Source organism: Chionomys nivalis, chromosome 4 (assembly GCF_950005125.1).
Source record: "Chionomys nivalis chromosome 4, mChiNiv1.1, whole genome shotgun sequence".
NCBI lineage: Eukaryota > Metazoa > Chordata > Mammalia > Rodentia > Cricetidae > Chionomys > Chionomys nivalis.
In genome coordinates, this window is record NC_080089.1 from 99,184,148 (window position 1) to 99,202,440 (window position 18,293).

Sequence of the window (18,293 nt, forward strand, 5' to 3'; positions counted from 1 at the left end):
AAGAACGCTTGGAAGTGAGGACACCTGGGAACCTCTTCTTTTGTCTTTGTCCCAAGACTCTTACCTTCTGCGGCTGCTGGGGACAGTGGTGCGCTGCAGGCCCCAGCTTCTCTTTGTAAGGTGCACTTCAGCTCGGCACATCTGTCGTTTTCTCCTTTGGCTCAGACACAATCAGTATCTGGAATGCAACGTTTGAAATTCAAGCAAAACATATAGACATTTTGGGGTTTAGATTTTTACTTCTTTTATATGGATGCATGTTTTGCTTGCATGTATGTATGATGTCAGATCCGCTGGAACTGGAGTTGTAGATGGTTGTGAACCGCCAGGTGGGTGCTAGGAACCGATGGCACATCCTCTGCAAAAGCTACTTAGGACTCCCCACTTTTAAAGGGGAGCTTTATGAAAAACTTGCCACATCCCTGGCTATTCAGCTTGAACGGGTTCTTGTCCCTGCGCCTCTCTTTGCTGAGGGAAAGAGAGGAGGACCCGGCCGGTCAGCAACGGAAATCAGCACTGACTCTAAGTGGATGGGTCTGAGGAACAAATGCCACTGGAGCTTTTGGGGGGCGGGGAGGAGATAGTCAGAGCAGCCTTACTTAAGAAGGGATCTCCTGGGGAGGTAGAAGGGTCACCTTTAACCCCAGCACTTGGGAGGCAAAGGCAGACCGATGTCAATGAGTTCGAGGCCCAACTGGTCTACAAACTTAGTTTCAGCACAGCCAGAACTGTTTCACAGAGAAACCCTGTCTCGAAAAACCAAAGGGGGAAAAAAAGGATCCAAAAGACAGGGGAGACATTTCACGCTGAGGTCGAAGAGCAAGATTCAGCGCCCAGCGAAGCGGACAGGAAAGAGGGTTTCTGAGTGTAGGAGAGGTGGAAAAGATACTGAAATTGGGGACAGGTAGGTGAAAGCAGATACTCGCTGGGCTTGCCCTCTTCGGTTAGGGAGCCAGGTGACCACGAAAAGAGACCTGGCTTCATCAGCTATGCTCTAGGTTAACTGCTTAAACTCTCTGAGCCTTGGTTTCCTATTTATTATAGAGGATGAAAAAACACTATCAGAGGGTGACTGGAATCGGACGGCCGAGTGAAATGTGGGTGGTGATCCAACGCGTGCTCGGCTTAAAGCTGAGTGGAGCTGGACTTAGTGGAGGGTGGTTTATTTGGGTAGTGGGTCAAATCCACCAGATTTTCAACCCAGATTCACACTTCCTGTAGAGGCAGGATCTAAAAGAGCTGTCGAAGGTGTTTGTAAACAATAAAAGTGCAATTCAAAGTTTGCCGCTGGGGGGTGAAATAGTAGAGGTTAGGAAAGAGGCTGAGTAGCTGCAAGCTGAAGCGTCGGTTCGCCTGCAGCACGGTCAAAGCTGGGCGGATGTGGAATGCTTCGCAATCCTCCCGCCATCTCCAAAACGCCAGAGACCCCTCCCTCAGCCACCAGAGGGGCGTGCGAGGCTCTTCCCTGGAAGTCGTCTCTCCGTGCCTGTAGGAATGACGGGTGAGAACCGGGCGCCGGACAGTGGTGGGACGATCTTGGGCTGAGTCGGTTAAGACACCCCCAACAACAACTAGGACTGTAAGGCAGGGGGGGCAGGGAACGCAGCACAGCCGCCAAAGCCCAGGGTGGCGAGGGGACAAGGCTGAGGCCAGCCCAGAGGCCAGCCGCAGCGCCGCCTCCCGGGAGGAAGGCGGGGGCCGGGACGGGGAGCGGGAGGAGGCGGAGGGCGGAGGAGGGCGGCGCGCTGAGAGGTTATTTGTGGTTCGCTTTGATCCCGAGGGGGAACCTGAAACTCTCACATTCCTGGCATAGCAGCCGCCTCCAGCGCGGGCTGACCCAGGGGCTGCGCACTGGAGCGCTAGCAGCCAGAACGTCGGCGCCACCGGCGAGTGCGCACCTCTACTACCGAACCGACCTAAAGCCGAACTCGGTCTGCGCGCGCCGGCAGCCGCGGGCCGCAGCGGTAAGAAAGGTGCCCGGCTCTCCGGGCAGCGCGCGAGGCCAGCGGGGACGCTTCCCAGCGGCACCCCGACACCGCGGTCTGTCCGGCCTTTTCTGGAATTCGGAGCTGGCGAGAACGAGCCTCTCCGGGAGCGGGAAGGGGAGGCGGTGCACCCTTTCGAGGATCGATCCCAGGCGTCTGTCTAGTCCAGGGAGCCCTGCGGTATGCGCTTTGGAGGGGATTTGTCGGACCGGCTCTACGACCCACTGGGGCTGGAGGAGGGCAGAGGATCGGCGTTTGGGGGTGTGAGTCTTGCGATTGGGGCAAGTGGAAAAGGGCTGTAGGCATATCTTGCCGAATGCAGGGTCGAGGTGACTGCTTTGTCTAGATTGGGGATACAGGTGGCTTTTACCCTCAGCTAGCTCAAGAATTCCTCTTTGTCTTCCTTGGAAAATCCTCTCCGGAGCCACGAACTGGCTCTCACTTAGAAAGAATGCAGCCTGCTGTCCAGCCCGGTGACGTCAGCGCTGGAGTATTTGGAAAACAAAGAGGTCTGGGGAGGGAGGCGGACCCGCAACGCCTAAAGACCTCTCGCGGTTGTGGGTTTTGCTTTCCCGGGGCACTCGGGCAGTCGTCGTTGCTAGTGGTCCGCCTCGGGTCGAGCAGGAGCCCTGGCCTGGCTAACTTAGCTTTGGTTCCTTTTGCTAGAGGGAACCCAGGCCAAGACCAGAAACGCGTGTTTGCTTAGGAAGGTAGTTTTCCGTGTGCAGAGCGCCAGAGCAGCCCAGGTGCAACGCCCGGGTAAGGAAGCTGGTTTTTAGTAAGGGCTCACCTAGAGGTATTTGAAAGATTGTGCATCTAGGAGATTAGATTGGGACCTGTGTGCAATGAAAGGCCTCGGAAATGTTCCTTGCTCCGGGTGCCCGGCTCATACTTGGCACGCCTGGAATCTATAGCGAAGGCTCCGCATTCCTTCTAGCCGCTCCCGGATCCTCCTTAGCGGGTGTCAGCCCAGACTGTGATTAACCTAGGAAATACCGCGAAGAAAAAAGCTGCGTGCGAGTAGACTCCTGAAGTCTTACACACTGTAGGGTGCAGTGCGGGGAGGATTAGGTGCTGGGAAGAATGAGTGCATAGGTGACCTCGGGACTCATTTCCTTCCCCCAGCTCTGCCAACATACCATTCCCAAACTGAGGCCGGGCACATTTCCTTGGTTTCCCCTTTACCTCATTACGCCATCAAGTGGGCTCAGGTGGTTGTTTCTAATGTCAATAGAGATACAGAGGGACGGTCCCCTGTGTACCTAGGGTACAAGTAGGGGCTTTTCGGAGTAGCAGTTGTGTGTGCCAAGAAAGGAGGATGATCGTAAAATCTAGGATGTTTCTCTGGCTCCAGTTACTGCAAGCGCACTTCTGCCTCCTCGCAAGACCATTGTCCTATTGTTAGCTTTCTTTAGCCGCGTTTGCCAATTCACACGCAGCTTCTGCCTGCTCACCTTGCAGAATGACTGCTAAAGTCAGCCATGACAAGGAGACTCGGATTTATTTTATAAGGCAGCCTTTGAAAAAGCTGGACTCAGGGTCTCTCTCCCAGGGACTGTCTGCTTCCAGGAAGAGAAGCAGGTGAAGGGTGGTGGACTACCTATGGTTCAAACATCTTCGTTCTCAAGATCATGGGGGTCATTGGCTTAGAGCTTCTTTCTACCGTGCTGCATTCATTTTTTTTTACCATCTGCTAGTAAACTGGGGTCTAGACTGCTATGTGGTTGAATTTGATGGAGGCTTGTCCTAGAGTCATTCATTGAGACTGGTGGGTGTAGCGGCTGACTGCAGGGGACCGTGGTCCCTATTAGATAACCTTTCTGGTTTTCTATTGTATTTCTGTAGGATCAGTTAAGTCCCCATTAATGTCATTACGACGATAAGCATTTGCCAAGGATTTATAGCACACCAGGGACTCAGCTTCTCGAAGAAGCACTCTCTCTCTCTCTCTCTCTCTCTCTCTCTCTATATATATATATATATATATATGACAAACTGAGGATTAGAGGTTCAGTAGCTAAACTTAATAGATGGCCGGCCACATTGGCACTTGCATCTGGGCCTGTGTAAAACCACCTTTTCTCAAACAGTGTTATGGCAAGCGTCCCCTCCCTCTTATGTGCTTCCATTGATTGCTGTCCTTTCTCTTAGGTGCTCTAGGACCAGGTGCCTGCTGGCCATTGTCTAGGCAAGAGTGTGCAAGCCAGAGAAGCATGAGGACACTGGAAGACTCCTCGGGGACAGTCCTGCACCGCCTCATCCAGGAGCAGCTGCGCTACGGCAACCTGACAGAGACCCGCACGCTCCTGGCCATCCAGCAACAGGCCCTGAGGGGTGGGGCTGGAGCTGGGGGCACAGGGAGCCCCCAGGCCTCCCTGGAGATTGGAGCACCTGAGGACAGTCAGGTGCTACAGCAGGCCACCAGGCAGGAGCCCCAGGGCCAGGAGCATCAAGGTGGAGAGACCCATCTGGCAGAGAATAGGCTATACCGGCTGTGCCCACAGCCCAGCAAGGGAGAAGAGCTGCCCACCTATGAGGAGGCCAAAGCCTACTCCCAGTACTACGCAGCGCAGCAGGCAGGACCCCGACCCCATGTTGGGGACCGAGATCCTAGAGGGGCATCAGGAGGCAGCCGGCGGCAGGATGAGGCTCTGCGCGAGTTGAGGCACGGCCATGTACGTTCCTTGAGTGAACGACTTCTGCAGTTGTCCCTGGAAAGAAATGGTGCTCGGGCCCCCAGCCACATGAGCTCTTCACACAGCTTCCCTCAGCTGGCCCGCAGCCAGCAGGGTCCCCAACCCCGAGGACCCCCATCTGAGGGCCCAGAGCCCCGTGGGCCCCCACCTCAGTACCCACACGCTGCACTGGCTCATGAGACTGCCGCTGTCGCTGACCCACGATACCGTCCTCGAAGCAGCCCACACTTTCAGCATGCGGAAGTCAGGTGACTACCCCACCCTGGATTTCTTCTAGTCCATTCTCCCAGGAGAACCCCAAGGTCATATACCTTGGGTCCTAGCTTACGTGATCCCAATTCTCCTGCACCCACACCAGCTTCTTGGGGCTGTCTGCTCTTGATGAGGGCTGGAGGATAGGGGGACTTAGCTGACTTACAAAGTTAGCTGCCAGTCCTGGTAGCACACTTAGGCCAGGCTGGAGCTATACAGCAAGACTTTCTAAAACAGCAAACAACAACCAAAAAATCTGACATCATTGCTTTAACTCAGAATGTAGATACATTGTCTATAGCAAGTAAGGAGGGTCCTCAGTGGCTGGGAATGGGGTTTAAAGGTGATATTTTTTTTTAGAGAGAACTAACAAAAGACAGTGGGAACCCCTGCCAAACTGCTCCCAAGTTAAGTAGGCCAAAGGTGGGACTTCCTGGAGGTTTTTAAAGGAAAAATGGACTTTGTTGTTGTCATTGAGAGGTGCTGCTCCTGAGGCTGAAAGAACTAGGTGGCACCTGTCACAGCTCTCTTGTCTCCTAGTGAATTTCTTACTGTGTTTTCCCTTCTACTTGTCTGTCATCTTGAGGATTCTGGGCCTAGGTGAGCCTTTGTGTGTAGACTCAGGCTGCTGTTGGATCAGGGTAGTGACTTGGCTTAACTGAGTGTGAAGTCTTGGGTGTGTATGTGTGTGTGTGTGTGATGGACTTTTAAAAGAGGCGCATCACAATACCAGCCTTAGCGAATGGGTCCTGGGAGCCCAATGAGTGCAAGCAGGAAGCCGGATCAGTGATTGGCACAAGAGTTCAGGTTCCTAGAAACCAAGGGGCTGCCTGAGTCAGCTGACCCTTCACCTTTTTTTTTTTTTTTTTTTTTGAGCTCGCTGTGTAGATTATGTTGGCCTTAAACATTTCCAACTGCCTCTGCCTCCCAGGTGCTGGGATTAAAGGCACGCTCCATCAAGCCCCTCACCTTTTCTATATAAACACCATCATGATGAAGTGGGGTTCCAGGAAGTTTTACCGGGGGACCCAAGAATTTGCAGGCCCTCTGGGTTCAAGTCAAAGTCTGGCTCACTTCACACCTGCTGATTCTTCCTTTAGTCACTCAAGAGTGGTGGCCCTGGCCTGGCGGAAGCCAGGGGATGGAGGGTTGACTCGGCCTCCACACTCCAGACACCCACCTTATCTCCCTGCTCAGAGCAGTTCAGGAAGAATTTCTTCTTTTGGACCAGCCCTATTGAACCCTGTCAGGAAAAGATAATATCCAAGCAAGGAAGTGGACTGTTTGCTGGAGAACAAAAAAAAAAAAAAATGGGGAGGGGGGAAATGGGCAACGGCAGAACCAAGAGCAGAGGGAGCAAGTGTGAGCGGAAAGGTGTCTCCATTCTTGTGGCTAAATCATTCCCAAAGAATGCCAGTTGTGTCCGCCTGGCCTGTCAGGGCGGGGGTTTGCTGAGGGGAGAATGGCAGTTTTCTGAGGCCACCCTGAGAGGGACCACACTTACCAACAAGATAGTTTAGTCATCCCAGTGACCGCCCTCTAACTTGCTCTCCTTGGAGGTTTTTCCTCAGCTAACCGGATGAGGAGTCAAAAACAGGAGAGCACTGGGGATGTGTAATAGACATCAGGTGAAATCTGACTTTGAGGGGTCTTCTAGGACCTTGAAATTTCTTAGGACAACTGAGGTAGTCATGGTACTTGGAGTCACATGGCCCCAGAAAGGCCTTCTCACTACCCATGGCTCCCTCTTTGTTCCTCTCTTGACATAGAGTCTGAGGATGTACTATAGGTATATAGTATACATAGGTATATACTATACCTATGCCAGGGGCCAGTGGAACACTGTCCTTAGCTCTGCTGCTGAGCTAATCCAGGGGTGGCCCCTTGTTCTGAAGTGCCCGCCAGCAGTGGTGGACTAAACTGTTATGGGTGCCTGTTGTCTGCTGGCCTTTCTGTCAGGCCTCACTTTGTGATTTAGCAGGCAAAGGTGGCGTGACCCTGGGCAACCAAGACGCTCATTTGCTGCAGGCCAGCAGCTGGGGCTGAAATCTGCCCCTGTTTGTCTGACTGAGCTCAGGCTCAGCACCTGCCTCCCTGCTCTAATCTTAGCTGGGGTCTTGGAAAAGAATTTCGTAGCTGGGGGTAGCAGGACCCTGAAAAAAGGAGGAGAAAATTCGAGTGAGCTGCTTTAGCTGACTTGACCAGAATGCAGCCAGTAGGCCTGCAGAGTTGTGTGGGTTCCATCCCAAAGAACCTTGTATCAATCGAAAAGGTACTTTATTTAAGCTGTGTGCATGCTTAGGATGCCCAGGGTTGATTGGGCCGATCCCTAAGACCTTAGCCACAATGGGGCAACTGAACCCAACAAGCATCTGGATGCTGCAGTACAGCACACCCCACACCGGTCTTGCCCTCTGACCCTTTTGAGTTTCAACGCAGATACCATGTGGCATTGGCCCTCCCCACTGGTGGCTGCCTGACACTGGGGAGGCTCAGTCATTGGCAATAGGAATATCCAGGGTGTGTGTGTGTGTGTGTGAGTCTCTGACCTTTGCCTCTTCTTTTCCAGGATCCTCCAGGCCCAGGTACCCCCAGTGTTCCTCCAACAGCAGCAGTACCAGTACTTACAGCAGCCCCAGGAGCACTCCCCACCCCTTCATCCAGCCGCTCTAAGCCATGGTCCCCCAAGCTCCTTCAGTCCACCTGCAGTGGAGGGACCAGCAAGTTCCCAGGCCACCGCAGGCAGTGCCCACCTGGTCCAGATGGAGACGGTACTGAGGGAGAACGCCAGGCTGCAGAGGGACAATGAGAGGTTGCAGAGAGAGTTGGAGAGCTCTGCTGAGAAGGCCAGCCGCATAGAGAAGGTAGAGACTCCTAGGGGCTGGGGGATGCAGAGGAGCGGGAAAGCCTGTCAGACTGCTTCCTGCACCAAATTCTGTCCCGCGTCGCCCCACACACACCCCAAGCTCACTCCAGACAGCTGAGGGAACAGCCAGGCGGTTTGCCCTGGTGCATGAGCAGTTGCTGGCCAGGGGCAGTTAGAAAGAACTCATTCACTAGTTCTCCGCACACTTGCACCCTCGCCCTGCACAACCCCTCCTGTGGACACCTCCCACAGAGAACCCTTTGTGCACCCACACAACAGCCAGTCTGTTCCAGGCCAGCCCTGGCCAAAGAGAAAGCCCCTCCTCTTAGGGAAAAGAAAAAGCAGCGGGAGTTGGCATAGCAAGCCAGCTAGGAGCACGTGTAAGACCTGTGGCTTCCAAGTGGGAGGGGCAGCCACATGCTGTGGTCAAAGGCAGCTCAGACTGGGGTCTGGCGCCCCCTTCCTTGGTGAAGCCTGGCCAGCTGTGTGCTAAGGTTCAGCTTTAGCAATAGCCTCAGGCCTCCCAGTACTGTGTATCCACAATGTTCTAGATAGGCTGAACCACCTCAAATATGCTCATCCCTGTCCTTTGCACTCAGATTATCAGACAATGTTAGGCAGAAACAAAATGCCTCTTATAAACATTGGGCGTGGGGCAGGCTGGAGGTAGCCCCCTTTGAAGCGCTTCTAGCGCTGGGTCCAGGCAGCATCTCGTCCTTCCTTAGGAAGGGCTGTCTGTCCCAGTGGTCTGCCCTACCTTTGAGGTTGCTGTACTTTGATTACCCCACTAGATCCACTGGCCTCATTCACTCCCTGGGACCCTTCCTGTCATTCAGTTTGTTGTCTGTCTTTTGCAGCTGGAAAGTGAAATTCAGCGGCTCTCTGAGGCCCACGAGAGTCTGATGAGAACCTCTTCCAAGCGTGAGGCCCTGGAGAAGACGATGAGGAACAAGATGGATAGCGAGATGAGGCGGTTGCAGGACTTCAACCGCGATCTTAGAGGTGAGAACTAGGCTTGTGTGTTTGGAAGCTGGGAGGACTTGGAGGGATCTGTTTTTTGGGGGGCGGGGGGATTCAGAATCTCTGTTCTGTGCTGTAGAGGCCCCCCATGAGTCCCCATCTTTGGGCCCTGGTCTGAGCTGGGACTTCTCTCTAAGCCCATCCCTAGCTTGGAGGATGTGGACTCACAGTTAGGACCCTAGGATAAACTCCCAGGCTGGCAACATCCCTTGATATTAAAACATCTCTTTATTTGAAACAGAGAGATTGGAATCTGCAAATCGCCACCTGGCAAGCAAGACACAGGAAGCCCAGGCGGGCAGTCAGGACATGGTGGCCAAGCTGCTTGCTCAGAGTGAGTAGGGGAGCTGCTAAGAAACTAGCTGGGTGTACAGGCCATGCGACCACTGTGACCCCAGTCCATTCCCCTTGAGGTTTAACCCGCTTCCTTGCAGAGTGGCACTTACAGACCAGGTTTACTGATGGTTGCTGTGGGAAAGAGTGGTTTCCAAAGATGAACAGGGACTAGGGAGCTGTGTCTGGCTGAGCCGCACAGTACTGACCCTCGGTGTAGCGTTGGGCCCTCCTGCAGGGAGGCCAGGACAGCCCTGGCAGTAGAGGATAAGTTTCCTAGGAATGTCAGACAGCAGGAAGGCTGGGGGTACCAGAAGTTGGAGGGCACGGGGAAACTGGGATAGCCACACTGGAGGGTCCTGGGATAGCCACAATTGGGTTAACAGCTACAGTCTAAAGGAAGCATTCAGGCTTCCCTGTAAACAGGGAGGCCCAGGCATCCTGGAGGCTTTATAGACTAAGTCATTCATTCCTTCATTAGTGGGACTGAACTAAGCACTGGGCCGAGGGGTGGGAACTCACCCAGAACATGGCAGGGAGGTGAGGTAAGCTGAAGGCAGGAACAGGTTCCCACAGGTTCAGGGGGGAAAGTGTTAACGATTCTGGAGACTGGTGATTAGGAAGCCCCTGGTGGCCTGGGGAAAATCTCTGAGAACAGCAGAAGCACACTGTAGGGAAGGGGGTGTCAGACACTGGGGGAATGACAGGCTTGTAGGAAAGAGATTTTTGAGAGTCCTTTAAGGGGTATCCAGAGAGGGGAAACAGCTTCCGGCAGTGCCCCCTTCTTGTTCAAGGACTTAGAGCTCTGGAGTGCTTGCTAATCAGCCTTTGGCTCAGATTGGGCAAGACTTGGGTTATCCACTACTACCTTTCAAAGTGAGGTGACGGTGGCTAAAGGTCTCTAGAACGGAGGTGAAGGGGAAGGAGGTGTGGCGCCTCGGGGTTGCCCTTGGGAGCCTGCAGAGGACCCACAGCTAGGGGAAGGGAGATTAGCGGTGCTCTGGTGGGAAGGGCGGCTTTTGGGCCCAGGCTCTGGAGTAGAAAGGAAGTCTTAGGGAGGGTTTCTGGAAGCCCTCAGAGGGGGAGGGGGCCGAAGCAGCCGGGAGGCGTTTCCGCTCCCCGGGGAGCGAGCTAGCGCCAGGCTGTTCTTGGCTTCTTGCTGGAGCCATTAATCTCGCAGCCGCGGGTGACCTGGATGCCTGGCATTCCAGAGCCGCTGGGCTGTTCCGCTCCCGGCCGGTCCCCCTCCGTTCCCTCCCATGTGTGCCTGACTGTGGCGCCCTTCGGCCCCAGCGGCGCCCAGCCCTTGGCTTTGGGAGGAGAGAGGGTGAACACAAAGGGTGCCTGGGACCTGAATGTGGGGAGCCTGCTAAGCAGGCTTAGACTTCCACCCCCTACCAAGGTATCGCCGAAGTTGTACAGGGCTTCTGAAAGCAAAAAACTGGATCCACAGCCCCAGGTCTCCAGAGAAATAGGCAGCCACAGGCTTCTGAAAGCGAAAAACTGGATCCACAGCCCCAGGTCTCCAGAGAAATAAGCAGCCACATTTAGTCGACCAGCCTGAGACTCCCAAGGGGGGCGGGGCGCGTGCTTTGAGGTGGTTGTAGGCCTAGAGCATCACTTAGAAAAAGCTAGGCCTAGCTAGAGGAGAGTTTCTCTGAGCAGAGCTCCTCCAAGCGATTAGCAAAGCGGTCAGGGATAGCTGGAAGCTCGGAAGTCTTGGACAAGTGTCATTGTCCCTGTGCTGCGGGGTTGGAATTCTATTGTGTGCCTGCCGGCCTTCATGTGGCTCCCCAGACCATGTAAAGACAGGGGTACTGAACAGGAGATCCTCCAGTCTGCAGGCTGCACTCCAGAGCAGACACTTAGGGCAAGAACTGCAGGCACAGCCAGATAGCTGGAGCTTCTCAGTCAGCCATTCGGTTCCTGTGTTTCTTTCTCTGTAATCAGGAGCGGCAAATCCTACCTGGGAGATTGAGTGGGATAAGATGTGAAATGTGCCTGCCCCCTTCTTCCTGCTTGAACAATAACCTTGTTATAGTACCCTAATCTGTTGGCTCAGTTCCTGCCTGACGAGTCTCTAGTCGTCTTGAAGCGTAAGGAAAACTGTGGCATATGTTTTGGTGATGACCTCGCCTGGCATAATTCGAGAAGTGTCCCAGCTGAGAGGCCATTTAGCTTAGTTGTTATAGCAAGGGTCACAGCAAGGCTCTGAGTGTTTACTCTTAACCTGCATCTCACTGAAATGCAATACACAATTCCCAGGAATGTCGAGGGTGAGCCGCAGTTGTCGGTCCTGAGCCCAGTGGTGGGTAACTGTGGCCAGCATCACTAATCGCTCCTCCTCAATGTCTCCCCCACAGACTATGAGCAGCAGCAGGAACAGGAGAAACTGGAGCGGGAGATGGCACTGCTGCGTGGTGCCATCGAGGACCAGCGGCGACGTGCTGAACTGCTGGAGCAGGCTCTGGGCAATGCACAAGGCCGGGCTGCTCGGGCTGAGGAGGAGCTACGCAAGAAGCAGGCCTATGTGGAGAAAGTGGAGCGGCTGCAGCAGGCACTGGGACAGTTGCAGGCTGCCTGTGAGAAGCGGGAGCAGCTGGAGCTGCGTCTGCGCACGCGCCTGGAGCAGGAACTCAAAGCCCTTCGTGCGCAGCAGGTGAGCCCTGAAGAGCTGGGCAGCTGGCAGAGCTGGGCAGAATCCAAGGAATCGCTGGTCTCTGTTCTTTATCCCCTGGGAAAGATAATTGCTCCATGTGCCCCTTGGCTGCTTGGTCCCTCTCAATCACCTTGGATAGCAAAGGCTCTGCCATGTGGTCTATGTTTAGATTTAGAGGACTTGATGGGCCTTACCTTGACAGTAACAGAAATTGAGACCGCCTTACCACATTGTGGTCACTAATAATTTTCATGCAGAAGACTGAACCACTCTCACCTATCTTCCCAAGATAGGAAGCGGACATCCAAGCCCTGAGTCTGTGCTATGTATTTGGACATAAACATTTCTTGTTGTTTACAAACCAGATAGAGTTCTGTCTCCACACCCAACTCTGTCATTTAAGTAGGAGGACCAAAACTTAGTTGTCCCAATGTGATTATTGCTCATATTCCCATTCCTACTCAGAGAATTGCTTTTTTAGTCGTATGTGCCCTTATCTCCCTGGCTAACATAAATTGGGAGAGAATGTGAGGATCTTTGTTATCTGCTGTATCTCTGGGTGGAAGTAGGAAGTGGGGAGTGTGCGCTGCAAATGACTGAACAAGGTGTTGATGTGTTAAGGTCTTCGTGGAAGCATGGGGCCACAGTCCCACACACCCCAGCTTTATTCTTGACTGTGATATTCCTTGCTCTGCAGAGACAGGCAGGCACCCTCCCTGGTGGTGGTGGCAGCAATGGTGGGCCTGCTGAGCTCAGTGCCTTGCGACTGTCAGAACAACTGAGAGAGAAGGAAGAACAGATCCTGGCTCTAGAGGCTGACATGACCAAGTGGGAACAAAAGTATCTGGAGGAACGGGCCATGCGGCAATTTGCCATGGATGCTGCTGCCACTGCGGCTGCACAGCGCGACTCCACTCTCATCAGACACTCCCCCCAGCCCTCGCCCAGCAGCAGTTTCAACGAAGGCCTGCTGGCAGGCAGCCACAGGCACCAAGAGATGGAGAGCAGGTACTATAGGGTCAGGCCAGGGACAAATGGGGGGAGATGGGGTGGAGTGGTGGTAGCCAGTCTCTGCCCAGTCCTTTGTCCCTGGACTGGGACAAAGGCTCCACCCTCAGCAGCTCAGCGTGTTTGGCATTCCAGAAATTATAAACAGTTGTTTCCCTGAGTGAATCCCTCCTGTGCTCAGGCTGGAGGTGGGTGGGTACCATCCAAGGTCTGGCGACTATGGGTCCTCACTATATGAGGTGGGCTCAGAGAACATCAATCTCAGAGCATTAATAACATTATGCTGTGCCCCTTCACAAGGGCAAGGGGTCCTACCTGGCTCAGGGAGGGATGTCTGAGTTTCCTTCCAGCTTCTGCGAGCTGGGTACAATGAAGGGGCTGAATCTGTGGGTCTGACCCTGACCTCTCCTGCAGGTTGAAGGTGCTCCATGCCCAGATCCTGGAGAAGGATGCGGTGATCAAGGTCCTTCAGCAGCGCTCCAGGAAAGACCCTGGCAAGGCGACCCAAGGCACCCTGCGGCCTGCCAAATCAGTGCCGTCCATCTTCGCGGCTGCAGTAGGAGTCCAGGGCTGGCAAGGGCTCTCATCCAGCGAGCGGCAAACCGATGCACCTGCCCGACCGACAGTAGGTATGAGGATGCTTGCAGTGGAGCGGGGAGGAAGAAGGAACCTTTGACAGCACCTTCCCAGACTCTCAGAACACATGCCTACTGAAACCAGGGCTTGCTGACCCCTCTTCTAGGGGACCTGGGTACTTTGGCTCGCGTGACCCTGAAACTCATAGGGGCCCTGCTAATAAAAAGTGGATGCTGGACCACCAGCTGCTTACAGAGAAATGTAGGCAAGTCTCTACTGTTCCAAAGCAAATACTAAGAAGTCCTAGATTTCAGCTGCAAAGAAGGGGTGCCAAGCATCAATGCCTAACGTGACCCCACTTATTCCCATTTCAAAAAGGGAGCCTTTCATTTTACTATACACCTTGCAAACTAAGAGCAGCTCAGTCCAGCGAGTTTGCTGATGTCCTTCACTGGGTCCTTGTCCCCTACATCAGGCTGTGTCCATCAACCTCCTTTCCTTTCCATAGACCGGGTACCAGCAGAGGAGCCCCCAGCCACAGCTTCTCTTCTCCCTACCCACACCAAACACGGGAGCAGAGATGGGAGCACCCAGACCGATGGCCCTGCAGAAGGCACCTCTGCCTTCTTAGCCTCAGAATCTGAGAGCCTCCTGGGGTGCAGCAGTAGCCAAAGGACAGCCTCTCTGGGTAAGCACCCCCACTTCCCCCTAGCCTGTGTGTTAGTTAGATGGGGGCTGAGGACACAGTAGGTGTGAACTGGAATATGTGTTTTTTTTTTTCCCAAAATTCATCCACCACGGGAAGCCCCACAGTGTGAACTAAGGGTCGTGGGAGGGGTGAAACCCTCAGTGGGAGGCAGACCTATAATTCAGAAAGAAAGTACCCCATCAGAAGGCACTGTACCTCCTCCCGAGTTTTCCTCACATACCTCCTGTCGGTCCATATAGCTAAGATGATGGAGCTAGGCATCTTGGGTTGGGAAACTATTGGAAGAGCTCAGAAAAGAGGACCTTGAAGAAGTCTGTTTCCTTTCTTGTTCCCATCCCCCTTGTGTAGCTGCCCGTGTGTGCCTCATGATCTCAGAAAACCACAGGCATGACAAGAATGCTTCTAACCCTGGGGGCACCCCTCAACTGATCACTCTAGCCAGTTGAGAGTCTAAACACAGGCATACTTCCTCAGCCCTCTAGATCGCCGCTGAGGGGAGGGAGCACAGCATTGTGCTTAGTTGACCAAGTTTAGAGCCTAAAGACTGGGACAACTTAGGGGAGGGATCCTGTCTTTAAAATACGTTGGGAGTGGAAAAGAAAGAGTGGATAATACTCACAGACTAGACCTGTTGTTTTCTTGTCTTTCTCCAGACTCTGTGGCTGCAACCAAAGTTCAGGACCTGTCAGACATGGTGGAAATACTGATCTGAAGGAAAGAGGTGAGGCCTTAGGGACCCTGACGCCTGGCCTCCCCCTGGCATTCCAGCCGTCTTCAAGGACTGCGCCTCACTTTCTCCAACCATTGACAGTGTGGTGCATGACGCCCAGACACTAGCACTACAGGGGACCTAGAAAAGTCTGCACCCCCAGAAGACTGCTTCTTGGCCCATATTCCTCCCATACCCATGTGGAAGGAAGAGCCAGATTTCCCCTGCTGCCCAAGGTCTATTGCTGGAGCAGAAAGGAGCTGAGCCCCGTCCGTCCTGCCCAGTTGCATTCAGACATGAAGGGAAAGGGGAGCAGATTCTGATTCCCAAGGATGGCTGGGTACATCCGGTGGTCTGCTGGGATAACCAGGCCAGCCCTGGTGTGCTGTGGTTAAGCACGCCCCCAGCCAACCCCTCTGCTCTTCACTTTCTCACTGCCTTCTTCGATTGCTAAGACTCGAACCTTCGGGGGAACTACTAGGAGTGTGAGCCTTTTGGGAGGCACCAGTGCGCCTCTCACCTGGAATAGGTTAGGGGCCGTTTGAGGGGCCTGCAGAACATTGTGTTTTGTACATAATTCTCCCTCCTTGGGAACAGAAGACTAAGCATGCTGGTTCAGATTCTCCTTCCAGGGCTGTGCTGCCTGCCCCTGCTGCACAGTTCTTGAAACATCTGACAGGTCTACCAGATGTTTCTCCACCTCCAGTTCTTGGCCATGGAGTTCGATACTGGTTGTCTTTCCTCCATTTTAAACCCCTGTGCTGAATGCCTGTGGGGCTCTTGTCACCAGCCTTTCTGAATGGCTCCACAGCTCCTGTCCCTGCGACATCCTGTCCGTCGGTTATAAACTGAGCCAGATGCAATGAGCCGCCACGTATGGACACCTGTCATGCCCAACACCAGGTTCTCTTTGAAGAAACTGGAGAAGTCATTCTCTAAAACGCATTAGTTCCCACCGGCAGGGACTGGGAGAGGAAGCTGTGCTGTTGAAAAGACAAAAGTCCTCGGTGTGTTGTGCCCCATCACAAAATGGCACCCACGAGGCTGGCTCCTCGAGTTTCTGGTGCCCCAGCCCCGAAGCAGGGCCAGCTACCCGGAACTGGGTGAAGCATCCCACTCAGCGGTCTACCAGCAGCAGTGACTGTGACTTTGACTTTGGTCTTAAAGTAACCCCCATCCGGCTCAGAACGCGCCATGGGTGTACTTCAGAGCTTTTGTGTTTCCTCCTTGAACCTTTTGTTTTGTTTGTTTCCCTTTCACTGTTTTCAAGTTCTGTTTGTTGTTTCATTCCCATGGTTCTCTGAGTTTCCTTTTTAAACATTTGCATTTGCTGGGCAATTGCATATTTTTTTAATCCCCCTACCCCTGTGTAAATGCTGAAAAATACATCTGGTTCATGTGCATTGTTTACAAAGATAAAAGTTTTAAAAAAAAAAAAAAAGAGGAGGGGAGAAAAAGCAAAAAAAATTGTGAAAGTTAAAAAAAACATCTTAATATATTTTGGATTAATATTTGGTATTTCTTTTTAAAGTATTTTTTGTTGCTGTGAACGTTTTCTGCCAAAGACCATGACGTGTGTCTGTGTGTTTAAGTTATCATGAATATTTAAAGTGTAAACATGGCTGTTTTGTTACGCCACCTGTACCAGGATTGCTGCTGCAGTCCACTGGGTATGACAGTATTTTAATAAAAAAAAAACTTATAAGGAGATATGTTTATCCATTTATTTATCGGCTGGGACACTGTCTAGGCCTGAGTCTCCCACTTCACCCTCCCTGCTGGATTTACAAGTGCATGTGACTCCAGCTCCAAGACTGGTTATTTGCAAGGATGAGAAAAGGAAGGAGGAAGATTTTTAAAGGGTCACCCATGCCCACTCTCTTCAAGGACAAGTGACAAGTGCTCCTGGAGGTTTTCTGAACTGGCAATAGGTGCAGTTGACTTGCCGTGGCTAGCACATCTCCACACATGCGCTTTCAGAGACAGTCTATGAGGATGGAAAGGGTGTGGCAGATGCCTGCCTCTCCGGGCAACTGTCCTAACCAATTCTGATTTCCGTGGTTGCATAGTAGGAGTGAGTGCACAGGTGTTGGAACATGACCCGCCTTATTTCTCACTCAGCACCCAGGATCCAGGGACCATGTGACCCTCTGACTGGACACATGCAGTGTGTTCAAGAGTGATAAGTTCTTGGGCACCTGTCTTTGGCTTCCTTCCTTTGATAGGACCACCCTTCCCAATATTTGCAAAGCATATTTCTTCAACACTTAAAAGGAAAATTACCCCTTAGTCTTGGCACTGACTCATGACTCAGGATGCACGTGGATATAAGGCTGACCCAGAAGCAGCGGACCATCAGGTGGGCCATTGGTTAATAGCGAGTTAACCTCCTATGATAGATGAAGACCATAGATGTCTTCAGGGCAGGTCTAGGGATTCAACAACCATGTTGATGAGTGACCAAGCTGGGGTCCTAAGCAAGTCAGCCCACTTGTCAGAAGAATGGAGTTGAACAAGTGGGAAGATTCAAAACATGCAAAGACTTTTCCAGCAATTCTACAAGTGACAATGGACTCTGCTGTCTGCCTTCTGTGGGATCTAGTCTACAGTCACCTTTGTATTTCCTTCCTGGAGACAAAAAGGAGGAAGACACGGATCCCAATGTGCCCAGCATATTCACATATCCACATGTATGTGTGTATATGTCTGGCCATGTGTCCCAGGGAAAGGTTTAGGGGTAGCAATATTTTCTGTTTTGAATCTCTCTCTGGCCACATGTGCTCCCTTGCAAGGCATCTAAGAGATGAAACTAAACAGGTTACTTAACACTCTGTAAACCACCCAAGCCAAGCCCAGGTGTCTGGATACCTGCAAAGGGGTGGAGCCTATGCTAGAACCTGGGTGGCTCTGCTAGGCCCTTTGGAAACCAGGTTGATCTCTTAGGGGACAACCTAATGTGAGCCCTAAACTTCTTGTCTTACCTCTGTCTAGGACCCCTACAAAAGGGCAGGGAGTATGGCTCAGGGGGACAGGGAGGCATACCACTCCAGGAATCATGTATAAGCTACTGGCCTGGCTTCTCTGCTCCCTCTCACACACACTTTCTGGTTAACTATTAACTCTCTTGGCATGAGCATGTGCCCGGTTCAAAGAGCTTGCTAACAGTGTACCAAGGGCAGAGGCAGTAAACAGGTACAAACCGACAGATAACCAAAGCCTCTCCACGGTCCCTGGAAGGAACCTTATTTTATTTTCAGAGCTATCCACCACCCTGTCTCTTAACCCAAGTGGGGATCTAGCAGACACATAGACACACCTTCACAGCCTTAGCTGAGTGGCCAAGCCTGCTGGAGGTAGCCCGGAGACCTCATGGCAGCAATGTCATTCTGGACTAGCTATGTCTGGGGCTAACCTATTCACAGTGCCACAGCAATTGACTGCTCAGCATCCTTTGGTAAGAGGTAGACTTCATATACTGTG

General features: G+C 52.8%; 1 protein-coding gene across 4 annotated transcripts; it reads left to right on the forward strand.

Moving 5' to 3' along the window:
* The first annotated feature begins 1,371 nt into the window (after positions 1-1,371).
* On the forward strand, positions 1,372-16,514 carry Amotl2 (angiomotin like 2). Of its 4 annotated transcripts, none has more exons than XM_057767842.1 (10): positions 1,372-1,501; positions 4,137-4,929; positions 7,503-7,797; positions 8,657-8,801; positions 9,061-9,153; positions 11,516-11,811; positions 12,509-12,819; positions 13,234-13,448; positions 13,904-14,083; positions 14,758-16,514. In XM_057767842.1, exons 1-10 carry the CDS (start codon positions 1,495-1,497, stop codon positions 14,814-14,816), a joined length of 2,394 nt encoding a protein of 797 aa, XP_057623825.1. In that variant the 5' UTR covers positions 1,372-1,494; the 3' UTR covers positions 14,817-16,514. The 4 variants fall into 4 exon arrangements, with proteins under 4 accessions (XP_057623825.1, XP_057623826.1, XP_057623827.1 ...); XM_057767843.1 differs by lacking the exon at positions 1,372-1,501 and adding an exon at positions 1,794-1,964; XM_057767844.1 differs by lacking the exon at positions 1,372-1,501 and adding an exon at positions 2,013-2,165.
* Positions 16,515-18,293: the final 1,779 nt, after the last annotated feature.